This window comes from Nipponia nippon, unplaced genomic scaffold (genome assembly GCF_047370975.1).
Source record: "Nipponia nippon isolate SJK-2023a ecotype South Korea unplaced genomic scaffold, ASM4737097v1 scaffold_8, whole genome shotgun sequence".
Lineage (NCBI taxonomy): Eukaryota > Metazoa > Chordata > Aves > Pelecaniformes > Threskiornithidae > Nipponia > Nipponia nippon.
This window is the reverse complement of record NW_028262402.1, coordinates 21,704,648-21,718,329: the sequence shown is the minus strand read 5'-3', so window position 1 is coordinate 21,718,329 and position 13,682 is coordinate 21,704,648. Positions and strand designations below refer to the sequence as shown.

The 13,682-nt window shown below is 46.1% G+C and overlaps 1 protein-coding gene across 9 annotated transcripts; it reads right to left on the bottom strand.

The window, feature by feature from the left end:
* Positions 1-470: 470 nt before the first annotated feature.
* POFUT3 (protein O-fucosyltransferase 3) lies at positions 471-12,670 on the bottom strand. Of its 9 annotated transcripts, none has more exons than XM_087741876.1 (7): positions 12,500-12,670; positions 12,076-12,207; positions 10,575-10,701; positions 10,227-10,430; positions 7,422-7,707; positions 2,435-3,270; positions 471-695 (listed from the first exon to the last, which is right to left on the bottom strand). In XM_087741876.1, the coding sequence occupies exons 4-7, from the start codon at positions 10,305-10,307 to the stop codon at positions 471-473; spliced, it is 1,428 nt and encodes a 475-aa protein (XP_087598002.1). In that variant the 5' UTR covers positions 10,308-10,430; positions 10,575-10,701; positions 12,076-12,207; positions 12,500-12,670. The 9 variants fall into 9 exon arrangements, with proteins under 9 accessions (XP_087598002.1, XP_087598005.1, XP_087598006.1 ...); XM_087741879.1 differs by having other exon boundaries at positions 10,575-10,750; positions 12,076-12,200; XM_087741880.1 differs by having other exon boundaries at positions 10,575-10,727; positions 12,076-12,200.
* Between the last annotated feature and the right edge of the window lie 1,012 nt (positions 12,671-13,682).

Sequence of the window (13,682 nt, the reverse complement as noted above, 5' to 3'; positions counted from 1 at the left end):
CATAGAAGTTGTAGCAGTGCAATGGTGTCAGCTGCTCTCCAGCTTATGGCTATCAATGCAGCAAAGGAGGCTCCTGGACTGGGGAAAAAAGGGTCCTGAGGCCATGAACACAGTTATGTCTCTAAAGATGGAGGGAAATCCATCTGCTTCATGGGAACTAGCTCTGTGCTTAAAACTGGGCTTTGAGGACCTTGACAACTTGTGCCTTAATGCTGAAACATCTGAACTAATGACAATTAATATAAATATAAATAATTCTAAATATAAATATATATATGTATACATATCACCTGTCAGGGTGATTCTATTATTTAGCACTCCTTAGTATCCCTTGAGCACTGAACACACTAAATTCAGTCTTACAGGTCTACTTCCTATGGCTACCAATCCTATGTATGATAAGGTCACCTACAAAAGAAAATTCCACAGACTCCTCTGGGGAGCTAACTCTGTTTTATAAGTCGTTGTGTTTATTCCTTGAATACGAGCATCCAAAATTCTTGAGCTGTAAAATTCCTGTTCCTTTCCACCAGCTGCCTCAGCGCCCAGGCTTCTTTCTTGGATTGCTCAAAGCTTGGTATCCACATCTCTTGGAGAGAAGTCCAGCCAGGGTTAGAAGACGAGAACCAGAATGCCTCTGGTTTGGGGCAGCTGAGATGGTTAACCTGAGCCTTCCACCTCTGGGGCAGCCATCCCTGGCAATGGAGAAAAATAAAAGGGTTATTCAGGGACCCAGACACACAGAGAAGAAAGGTGCTACACCGTTAGTAAACTATCAAAGCATGTCAGTGACATTTTCCTTCCCACTACATGCTCTAGCCATGTCCCTGTGGATGTCAGAGGGGAAACTCTCCCCAAAGTGCCAGGGACAAAGCCAGTCATGCTGACAAGAGCCAGAGCCTCAGATCAGGTCTGGCTGCAAACAAGCAGCAACCAGCCCACCCAAACTGAAATTCTAAGCAAGGAGTTCTATTTTCATCATTATATTCTGTTTTAATCTTAAATATACACACACACTTCATGAGATTTTTTTAAGGAGAAGAAACAACCCATGAATCCAATCAGCAGAGCAAGCTGGTCTTCATAGTCTTCTTGACTAGAGAGCCACAAAAGCATGGGGAAGGGGTATCTGCATCTAACCTATGCTATACCTTTCCATGGTTGTATTCCTAACTCAAAGAGAGAACATCTGTCCAGGTTTGTAGCAGACTCAAACAGGAAAGCCTGGTTAAATGTAATGCTTGCCAGTCTGCATTCCCCATCACTTCAGCTCACCTTAGTAACTTGAAATGCTTTCTTCATCTCTACACTTCATCTGAGTGTACTGCTCAGACTGTGACCAGCTAAAATGTGGCCTAATGGATACAGGACAGCTGTAAAATACTAGAGCCATTGACCAGTTCCATTACTGGACACAAAAAGGGTTTTTTTGATTCATGCTGACAACTGAGCTCATGGAGAGCTTAAAAAATGGCTACTGACTCTTGGTACATAAACCTGGAAACCTTAAAGGAATGTGGCAATTAAAATGAGTATCCACCAACTCAGAAATGTATGTGGTGAGAGTTTTTAGCTTCAGTCTAATTCCAAGTAATGCTCTGTTTATACCAGCCAAATCCACCACAGCTAGTAGCCTCAGGAGACTGAACAGCTCATGGTGCCTTTGAAATGGCCTTCTGAAGTCATGGTTGACACCCTTGCAAGACTGCTGGGGCCTCAGTGCTGGGCTTCCTGATAAGACAGCCATTTCCAGCTGGTCCCTATCAGCATAATTTCAAGAGGATTAGACTGGGAAGAACAGGTCCACTTCCTCTCACAAACACACAACCTGCCTTAAACATCAATGTTTCAATGTTTAGTCACCAAATGTGGCCACAGACAATGGCATGTTGTCACTACAGGTTTGCATGTACCCACACATATGCAGACCCAGACAGTCATAGAGTATTTAAGTCAGGAGGGACCTCCAGTGATCATCTAGTCCAGTCCCCTCCTCCAAACAGGTCTAATCATATCTAATTGCCTAGGGAAGCACTGAGTTGAGTCTTAAAACACCTCCAAGGACAGAGATCCCACAACCTCTCTGGGCAATCTGTTTCCAAATGTTTCAGGTCATCCAAAGCAAGTCAGCAAGTTAGGCTGCTTTCTGTAGCCTGATAAAAGCCTCCTCCCTGAACAATTCAAGCCTGCTGAAATAACCGCCAGCTTAATAGTTGATGTGTACGAGCTCAAGCACTGCAGCAGTATGAGGAACACATGCTCTGGCCGTGCCTCCACACCTTCTGCCAACACCTTTTGACATGAGGATGCACAGCCCAACAGCACTGCAATACCTGTGGTTGTAGGCTGGCCAGAAATCAAACTTCCTGGGACAAATCTGAGCCTAGTCCCATTTTAAAGCCTCTCTGAGACACAAGGACAAAGTCACTAGTACCTTTTCTTCCCTTCTGATGTTTTCCCACACTCTGTTACACACCATGCATTCAAAGGTGTCAACGTAATTGTCCTGGGTGATATCTTGCACTCCCCATTTGCGTTCTTTCATTGCTGTAAGCAGCCTTGGGTTGGAAATGTCCCCTTTCAGTTTCCATTGTAGGTAGGACTCATATTCTCGATCATTTGTATCCAGTGTTTTGATATAGTGGGCCAGCTCCCGAGGGTGTGAAAAACTGGATACCAGGATTGCACTCCTGTTACTAGGAAGCCAGTCTACAATGCTGGGAGACCCAAAGTACACTGGTACCACTCCTAACTTCAGTGGCCGCCAGAGTTTTTCAGTGATGTAATCTTCGCAGATAGCATTTTCAAAAGCAAGAATGAACTTGTACTGTGCCAGTATTTTATAGAAGTTCCCATCATCCATGGCAGTTGGATTTCTGAGATGCTGAGGAAGGTCTCTGTTATGCAGACATTCCCCGTAAGAGTCTACTTCAATGTGGCACATCAGCTCACGCACATAGCTGTCCCGGTCAGAAGGAGGGTTGCAGTCAGACTGCACATATACAAGTGGTGCAAGCCTCTTCCTCAGGCTGTTCTTCTTCTGCAGTGGGATCATGTACCTCAATGACTTCAGGACCTCTACACCCTCAAGGTACTGAGTGGTCAGCGGTAAGTGAGAATGGCGGCTAAAGGTTGCAGTGTGGTTGAACAAGGTGATGGTCGGTTCATGGAAGAGTTTGTAGTTGTTTTTTGGTGACTCTTCATGGAAAAGGGCCCAATCATGATAGTCTTTACGAGGGAGGGGTAGGCTCTCTATACTGAAGTCAGTACCTAGACAAAAGCAAACAGTGTTTAGTCTGCCCCTAACTACAATGACACAGAAGTCTAGTTTTAATTTAATATCAGCCCTACAACCATCGCATTTATGAGATTATAATGCAGTACTGCAAAGACAGCAATTCATGCAAAGACAGAGAAGTGTTATGACAGATAAAACTGAATTTGGCAGCATCTAGAGAGTGGGGATCAGCAGTTAATATTAGAAATTGTTTCCTTTCAGTTCATATTAGTTTAAAGGCCTTTCATTTCAAAGGCTCACTAGGAATTTTATATTTTAATGCACTGAAATGAGACGAATAAGATGCTTAATAATCCCCTAGTTCTGTAAATAGGGGAACATATGGTATTGCCTCTATCTATGATGTGAGGGAAATGGTTACTGCAGGGCTCAATTTGGTTCTAGCAGCAAAACAACAAAAAGGATGCTAAAATATTGGACAGGGTTAAGGAGAAAAATTACAAGAATGACTTCAAGTCTTGGAAAGACATTTTACTACAGAGACTTTTGGAAGTCAATCTATTTAGTTTATCAAAGAGAGAATTACAAGATGATGTATCACAGCTGCCTACATATAAAGAAGTAGCTTCTGGCAGAAGACAGCTCCTCAAACTAATGCCAATAGTAGAAGAAGAACCACACGTAAACTCTAAAAACAAATCACTACAGCTGCTTGCGCCTGCCTGCAAGGACAGGGAGCCTCCAGAACAACTTAGGAAAGCTGTGGTGGAAGCTTTAGGACAAACCTAGAAGCCTTTCCTCAAGGGCTGGTCTGTGCAAAACCGAATTCAAAATACCAGCTCGTGAATCTGACCCTTGCTCTCCCTTCAGTACTGCTGTACTAATACAACTAGCCTTACTGCAGATTAAATGCAAAGCTGATGAATCTCTGTCAAGATACTTCCTCACTCTCTTATAACTGTATCCATTTTTTACTTAAGTACAAGCACTGAATATACAAAACTTTTAACTGGTACTGTCAAGCAAGGGAGGTTCATAAACTGAAACAAACAGTGAACAGCTGGTTTAGAAAACACCACAAATCCCTTCTCTTTGGACAAGCTATTCTACCATCCTAGTCACACTCATAACTTTTCACTCTCTGTTCTACCCTTGACCTCAAACCACTGATCGGAAAAAAGAGGGAGCTAGCAAAAGTCTAACAGAATTTTGATCGAAAAACTAATACATAAAGAAGGGAAAAAAAATGCCCAGTGGTCTTTGTGGCTGCATGAGCCTGCCAAGATGACTCCAAGGATGACCTTATAAAACCAACATAAGACTTCGCTACTACAGTGAAGACGGATGTTAGCTGCCAGTAATGTAACAACCTCCTATCGAGCAAGATCCTTCAAAAGCATCAGGTAGGGTTTTTTAAGGCCACTAAGTATTTGACCTTCTCTTTTCCACTGAAGGGTGGTCCCAAGCCCTCAAACTAGATGGATGAAGGGCTGTTCCGCTCACTGAAAAATGCTATTTGATGTCTCTGGTTCTGATGTGTTGCAGTGATATAAGAAGGTGAGGAAAACTGAAAGTGAATCAGGGAAGATTATAAGGCCTATCTGGTTTTGAAAACACTTTGTTCTAAGTGATACCCAGAAGAGAAGCAGCAATGCATACAGACAATAATGAAATGCTGCGGACAGAAACCATAGCACTTCAGCTCTGTCTCCCGCCAACAGTGCTCTCTCTTGAACATACTATTGCAGATAACAGGGAAGGAAAATGCAGTAAAGAATGAAACAAGGAAAGGAATGAGCGAGAGACAAAAATGCAACATGTAAAACTTAGTAAACCAGGAGAGAATTAGCCAAGGAGAAACTTAAAGAAAAATGCACTATAGATCAGAGCACATCAGAACAACTGATCCTAATATAATACTTAATCAATCTCAGTCCAGCAAGAACACAAAAAGCTTTTAAGGATTAAAAGGAAGATAACATCAGCACGTTTGCTACCCTGTGACATGAAGGAAATAAAGGAGCTTATAAGGGGATGGAGAAAGCACAACAAGACTGCAATTATGAGCAATTTCAATTTCTGAACTATTAATTAGGAAATCTTAGATACGTGGCAAAGTGCAGAAGAGAAAGACAGATGCTGTCAGGAGAAGTTCTACATCTTAGGAGACATCTTGCATTCAGGATTCATACTCCAAAGACTCAACACTCCAGCACAGAAAAGCTGGACATCCTCCTCCCTTAGGAACAACAGCCCTGAGGCTCCGACATCATGGCACTAGATCCAGCTCATGCTACACGTAAAACTCTTGTGAAGTATGTGACGCTGAGAAGATGGAGTTGGGAATCCCTCCCAAAAGCAGAGACAAAATCCAGGAAGTGGATGCCACATCTCACTTCCAAACAGGAGATCGTAGCACTTGACAAAGTCACCACCTACACCTAGGGGCTTCCCAGGCCAGGACAGTAAGTCAGGACAAGCTGCAGAAAAGCAGGTGTTCCTAGCAAAGCAGTTCTGCTGGCAAACATCTGTACCCCATATTTTTGCATAATATTTTTTCTAAGCTTTGGATCATTCTTCTCTTGACTAGCACACTGACCAAGGGGAAAATTAATGTGGTTTCTTTGGAAGGTGAAACTGTGCCCTGATCCAACCTTAGCAGGGAAACGCAGATGTTCACGTTTACACTCAGCAGGCTGTTAAGAGAGAAATTCTGGAACACCAAAATCTGCCTTTTTGCAGGCCCACAAGCTCAGTGCATCAAGGTCAGAGTGTGTGTGTGAAGCTTTTCTGTATCGATGCAGCATTTTTTTTCACGTTCAGTACCATCTATGACCTTTGTCTCTGCAGGTTTTAGCATTGTGAGATCATTTATTGTGGTTTAAAGACAAGTAACATTTTTGCATATTCTGACACTTGTCTTTACACAGTTCATAGCCAGCATCACTAGAAAAAGAAAAAAACTACAGGGAGAGTCTTTTGCCGGGTATAAATAGTCTTTTAAAAATAAGTAAACCATGTCCACAAGCCTGCTAAAAAATAACAGTAATAGTCTTCCTAATGCTGAAACAGCAAACAGAATTACTACCAGAGACCAAAACCACCAGACTTTACAGCTTTCATGTGACGCCAGCCCAGCTTTCCTTGTCTTTAACTGGGTCAGCTTCTCATTCCTTTGCTGTTATTCCTTCGCTTTCATGCTTGACCACTATATTATCAGCTGACAAAGCTGACCTACTTGGAGCTCTGAAAAGATTAGTGATGAGAAGTTTTTGATTCATTGTCATCAACCAAGCTAAAGGCCATTCTTTCCTATATTTCCAGTTCACCTGTATCCTGAGTGAGTGAATGAGATTCAGGATTCTGTTTTATTTTGTTTTCTTTCCAGACAAAGGAGCTGAACCTACCAGCCACAGAAAAGCATTCGGCTTTATTTTTCCACCTAAAATTCACTTTTTCTCTGAAAAGCAACTGTGTGGGGAAAAAGAACAAAATTAACAAAAGGCCTACTTCTCAAAGGTGCATCTTTTGTGTTTTGTAGACTCACTTTACTTGTAGATTCACTTGTTTACTTGTAGACTCACTTTTAGACCCACAGGTAGTGGGAAGTTTCTGGGGCGGCAGAGCCAGAGCAGCTCAGAAAGTTGCACTAGCTGCTGCTCCCTGTGCAGAATCAATAGGTTTCTTTCACTACATTCCATTTACAGTCTGCTAGCAATCTCTCGGCACATCAGGCAGGGGAGTTGCACAGTTACCAGCGAGGGCATTATTTTAAGACAAAAGACTTGCACAACTGCAATAAAGGCCTTGCAGAACCTCTGCTAGGGGGACAAACCAGAAGACTCGAAAAAGCTGGCTTGATCTCAGACTGTCTTTTCATGACTTGGCAGCTACAGGAAATGATCTTTCCTCCCATAAGCAGGGAGCACATGTGATTGGAAAGCAGCATGAGACAAGGCAACAGTCATCCCACAGATGTGCACAGTTGCTTTTCAGAATACTTTTACATACAATGTGCATCTTTGGATCTCTGCTGATGGTATTCAGCACCAGGCAAAGTTTAGCACAATGAGCTGCGTAAGTTTCCTGCTCTCAGTGACTGACACCTAGAATATTTAACCTCTAAAAGAAAATAACTGGGCAGGAGGGAAAGTTAATCCTTTAAAAAGAAACAGATCCTTACCATAAAACAGAAATGCTCTCGTCATCTGATTGTGCTGGTAGGTCTTGTTGATAGTAAAGAAGCAAACATCCTCTCCACACTGACCCAATCTCCCTGTCTCTCCAGTCAGGGGAGACCACCAGAGCAGGATGGGGTAGTGATTCACATCAGACTCTGCCTTCAAGCTGCTGTGAAGTTCCTGCTTCTTAAACTGAAATGCATGTCTCTCCACAGGCTTTAATGGGTCACTGTGTAAACTGGAGATTACTGCCACCTTATTCTCCGAATTGCCCAGTTCAGTGATAACCTTCAGGGAAATAAACATACATATCACAGCGCATCACTGCCGTTAGCCAGGACATCTGCTTGACAAATTAGAGTTTAAGCATCAAGCACTAACTAAGCCTGCATGTGAAGCTTCTGTCAATCAAAGCGGATGCATTTCACTGACTGCAGCCACCACCCAGGTGATCTTATGTCAGAACAGCAAACGCTTTAATTTGAATTTGTAAGGAGGAGGCAGGAAATACATTTCTGTACTGACATAAGGCCACATCACGTATGATTTAACAACAGAAGTTCTGCTTTCTCCCTGGAAAAAGCACAAAATAGACAAGAGCCCTTCAGTAGCCAGGTTTCTTCTGGAAATTAGCTGTAAAAAAAAACACATGAAGTTTTCATGTCTCTTTGTGGCCATCTGTACTCACCCCTGTTAATTTTTAAACCACTGACTGAATAAATGAGGTGCAGACAGGTCTCAGAGACAATATAACTACAACTTCATGGCTAGGTAGAGGAGAAAAATCCCATCTGTATGCAGAGAAGTGAACGACCTATCAGTAGGAACAGATCTACCAGTATTTACAGATCTGAAACCCTCCGAGGAACCTTAAAAACACTCCACCCACAGGAGAAGCCTCTAACACTCAGCCATGAGACAGAAGTCCCCAGAAAATGTGGGGTATTTCTGGTGCCCATGAAGCCACCACTCTTTTCTACAGGTAGTACCTGCCACAAAAGTGTCCTGGGGCAGAGAAGTCTGTTGAACCAAGTGACAGAAATGGTGCCAGCAGGTATTGCCACAGGATACATAGCTCTGCTTTTAGCTTTAGTGGGGCAAAGACGTTCCTGCTACCGCGCAAATGGCTTTTTGTGCATGCACCTTCACAGGCAGTGCATAATGCCACCCCATGAACAGCTGCAAGAATGATGGGGGAACTCAAACCCACCAGATAGCTTTGGCCACGGCACTTTCACTTGTTGGATGGCTCTGGAGGAAGATATTGGAAAGCGGGAGACTGTTGTTTATGTGAAGTTGTTTGAAAACATTCATCTTCCCTGATAGCTTTACTGCATGCATTCATTTTGCTGTTTGCTGTGTCATTCACTCTCACTGCATAGCAAAATACAGTGATTGTAGCTAGACTAAATAGGCTCTGTGCAACACAGGATACTGGGACAGCACACACAGGAGGCTGTGCAAAGTGCAGCTGTACAGAAAAATACAGAAAACACTCCTGCATTGGTGAGTGGACAAGATATTAGCCAGGGAAAAGATTCATATGTCTAATAGTTTGACAAGATGTAACTGCAGCGATATAAATGAAATAAGTCTATAACTACCTGGTGCCCAGGTTTCTCCAGGAACATGCTCCTTCTTTCCTTCCAAATTTTGCCCTGGCAGAATTTAAGGAGTCTCTATATTTGTGCACAATTTCTAGTAGCTCTCTCTGAACTCCTGGGGGTTGATACACCCCAACTATATCGACAGCTCCTGTGCTACAGCAGTCCCAGCACCACAGCACCAAGTGTCACCGCCCAGTGACCACTCCAAGATAAAAATCCCAGCTAGGCACAGGGAAGCTGTGACCAGCTCCAAACCTGCTTAGCTATGGAGGTACAGCGGAGTCACAAACCCTCCCAATAAAGGTCCTGAAGTCCTGCTAGCATTGCTCCTATGCTAAGGCAGCCATATCACCTTTGGATGCCTTGTTCAGGGAAACAGAACTGAAAGTGACCATTGAGTGTCAGTGATTGCCCCTGAGAAATGGCTCCAATTTGGAGTAGGCAGCTAGCCTGGGAGAGCTTCAGAGGTCCTCCTGCTGACTCCCCTGGGAGTTACCTGAGGCACTGGTCTGAACCAGAGCCTCAGTTCAGAGCTCATCCTAAGCGGAAAGACAACTCTGGGGCAGATCCTGGCCCTCTGATGACTGAAGTCTCCTACAGTCCCATGACTGCCATCCACGGTTGATTCAATTTGTCTAAAAGTTGTTCTTTTCTAACGAAAATCTAGGGTAACCTGCACCAGCCACAAATTAATATGCCTCCACATAGATTTTTCTCTCATGCATTTTTTTTACTGACCAGCTACTGGACTTCCCAACGCTAAGAATGGCCTTTGAGTCCAGACTGATGGACAGATTTCCATCACCACTTACTGATGTGCTCAGATTTCCCTGGTCTGTCTGTCACATCAGTATGAAATGGGTCCAGCCTTGCCTCCCTGCTTAATAAGTTCAAACACATGAACAAAGGAGGCAATGCTGGATGGAGGCAACAAAACATGGCATGGTATGGTACACCACTCCCGAGAAACTCCTCCAGGAGCTGAGAAGCTATGCAAGAAAGGTGTTCTCTGTGTAATGTCATTCTGGAGTCAGCCATTACCACCAGGGCAATGCTGCTGACAGAGTTTCTTTAAACACTCCTCTTAAAGCACAGACTTGTATGGAAAACATCTGTCACCTTTAATGCTCTCTCTCATCTGCCAGAATTGTGTCATACTTTGAGAGCGATGCCATGCATACCTCCCCCTTGCCCCTGTACCTGGAGTGTCACCATAAGGAAAAAGGCAGCTGCAAAGCAGAAGCAAGATGCCCACAGTTTCTTCCTCCTCATCCTAATCATGCTGCACTGCCAGGCCTGTCAGAGCGGTTAGAGCTCGGCATCAGGAAGACCAGCTTGTCTAAAATCTTCAGCCTTTGCTGCAGGGCTTTCCCACTCCATCCTTACTCCTCTTCATGGTGACCACTGCTGCAAAAGGGTACAGAATCAATAAAGACCGCTCCTCAGGGTCAGTGGTTAGCTTGATGTCTACCTGTAGCTTTCTGTAGGTGCCAGAGCCACATTTTGAGCCAGGTATCCAGAAAGTAGCCTGCACAAAACAGCACTCACATGCACAGCCCCAGGCATCTACTCTCCCTCTGGTCATCCTGGACTTGGGCATCCTCTCCAAGCAAGGTCGCACATCCTCTTTTCCTTGCAGTCAGCACAGAGGGACACTGACAGGCCTGGCTCAGTCCTGTGTGGGAAGGGCAGCCGTTTTCCCTAGTTTCAGATGGCAAATGCTGCTGCATTTCAACAGACTCAACAGGTGAGCAATGAAAGACTTTCCTTCCCTGGGCAAGCCCTGAAAATGCTCCCGGCGGAGGCACAAAACTATCTGGCCTTGGGACATACTACACTGCAGTCTTCTAGGACTTCTGTTCACCAGCGTATCTAGCCCAATGCATAGAGAAAGTAACCATACAGCACACACACAAACTCTCTCCACACCTAAAAACACTTAAATTTAACAAGTTCCCCTTCCCCTCTAATCTACATCTGTGCTGGTCTGCCTCTCCTTAAATAACTCTTCCCCTTCCCCGCTGCTTATTTTAGCTTTCACAGAGTCCTACTGTTTTGCTGCATGCTGGATGTTACTGTGTGAAAATCCCAACTCCTGACAACATAAGTAGGTGCAAATTCCAGCTTCATCTTTAAAAAAAAAAAAAAGAGAATGGGAGAAAGATAAGATGTTATCTCTCAAGGCAGAGGAATAAAGTTTGAAAAATGTGAGTATTCTGAAAGCTCAGAAAGCAGAAACACATACCAAAAAATGTTTAAGAAATTGCTATTTTAAAACTCATTTCTTTCAGAGATGTGCCTCCTGTAATTCAGGCTGGTTTTCTATGAAAAGGAGGTGCATGTGATTGTATTGGCTTCATGTGCACGCACCTGCCAGCTTTCCCCCCATCCTAATCCCACTCACAAAGTTCCAAAAACCTGACAAGAGGGATGGGTCCCAAAACTACTGCCTACTGAAGTACTAACTCTGTGGCGCTGGCAGCTAGAGACAAAGAAATGATCCTGTTTCTGCTTCCACTGCAACATGAGTTTATCCCTTCCCATCAACCATCAGAAAAGCCTCTTTAGTAAAACCTCGCGCAAAACCATGCTGTGTAAGTTCTGCTCTGCATGGGACAGCTGCTTTTGAAGGTTTTGTGTGGGCACAAAAGCGCACAACTGCCAGCTGAGCGCTTCGCAAATCAGGTAGGATCTTCTATAAAGCCTCTGCATCTTCTGTGCCTCCTGCATTATAGCCAAAATGGGGCACCAGGAGGGGAACGGGCTGAATTCTGCCCGCAGCTGTGTTGGTGAAAATCTACTCAAGGCACACCCTGAAGCAGAACAGTATCTTTAATACCACACATCTTACCCTGTGCATGGCAAAAAGTAAGACTCTGATGACTCACTGAATGCCCTCCTACCCCCTGCCTCGGTAAAAAAGGAGTAATTGTCCCATTTTTGGGGAACTGCCCACACCATGGGTGTGCTGTACCAATTGCCCCAGGGTATCGCACTGGGCCATGGCTTCAGTCTTGCATTTGCAGCGCCCAACACTCAGTACTTTTACCCAGCGATGCAGCGCAGCACGGTCCGTCCCTGGAGTGGGCCGCACAAGGCTCGGTCCTGTCCCAGTTCCGCTGGCAAAGTTGACCTTGCAGCGCTTTCCCACCTCGGTCAGGCCGAGCAGAAGCCCTGAGGACTCGAGGGAAGAAGGATAAATCACCACCCCCGGCCGCCCTGCGAGAGCAGCAGCTCCCTGCAAACCCTTCCAAACTTCCTACCAGCCCTCCGCGTCGCCTCTCCCTCCCGCCCTGCCTCACTGCATTTCTCCGGGCTCGGCACCCCGGCCGGGACTGTGCCTGCCCGTCGCACCGCCGCCCGTCCCTCCCCGAGGCCCAGCCCGTCCCACAGCCCGGCGGGGGCCGCAGCTCCGGCCCCGCTCCCCGCCCGTGGTCGGGCATCCTCCGCCCGCCCGCCCTCGCTGCACTCACCCCGAGAAAGTCGCTCCCGCCGCCGTCCCCCTCCGGGTGGGTCTGAGGGGGTTTGGGGTGTGTTTTGGGTTTTTTTTTTTTACTTTCCGTTTCTGCACCCCCTCGGTGCGGGGGGAGGCGGGAAGGGCGCCGGCCGGGCGCGGCGCGGGGCCCGCGGCGGGGCGGTGCGGATCGGCGCCGCCCTCCGCACGGCCGGCCCCGGGGCGGGGGTGGGGGGCTCTTTCTGGGGTCCCCGGGGCCCTGAAGGGGAAAGGCAGGGGGCGGATCGGCCTGAGAGCGTCATCGCTTCCACACACACCCCCAACTGCAAGTCCTGCGAGTCCCGCACTGCAAGACCTCACCCCCCCCCCAAAAAAAAATAAATCCGTCACTGATTTCTAGAGCTGTTTGTATAATTGCACTTTTTGCGTTTTTATTTTTTTACAACAGTGCCGTTATTTTAGCCGATGCTATGTTCACGAGGACTTAAGATTGCCTGCATCAAGCCAGAGGGCTGTCATAAAAAGAAATGCGTCATGGAAGTTGGGAAGCCCTGAGGCGCCCGGAGAGCTGGCTCGGCTCACCCAGAGGGAACGCACCCGGGTCCCTCAGGCGAGAGCTGCGGCAGGCGTCCCGGCAGCCGTCCCCTCTGAGGCCGTGCCTTGCTCCCAGCCTTGCCAAGGCGGGCCCGCAGGGCCACACGTAGCCATCAGGAAACAGTCCTGTCTGCCTCCTCGGTGCTTCCAGGGGCTGGGCCCCTCTTCATGCAGGTTTTGGCATTTGCTCTTTGTAGTGAAAGACATTTACCCTGAAAGGCGGGTCCTGCAGGCCCAGGCGTATTTATCCACCCAATACACACACATGAACCATACACGCCTGTATTTATAACGCATCTATCCCATAGATACACATTTGTACTAACACAGAGATACCTGATACCTACACACTTCTTCATACGTACGTGTAGACACAAACACCGTAAAGCGCCACATCTGCTGGTTCTAACCCAGACATGGTAGGCAGGGGAGGTGCAAGAGGGCAATTACCTGAGGGAGCGGAGGGAGGAAGAATCCCTGAGGAGGCAGAGAGACCACCTGATGTGCCTCGATTGAAATGCATGAGTGACATAAATTGTGCAAACGTTATGCACACAGCTCATTTCCTAACTCTGCAGCGGGTCATGCCTGCAGCCTTCCCGAGAGGC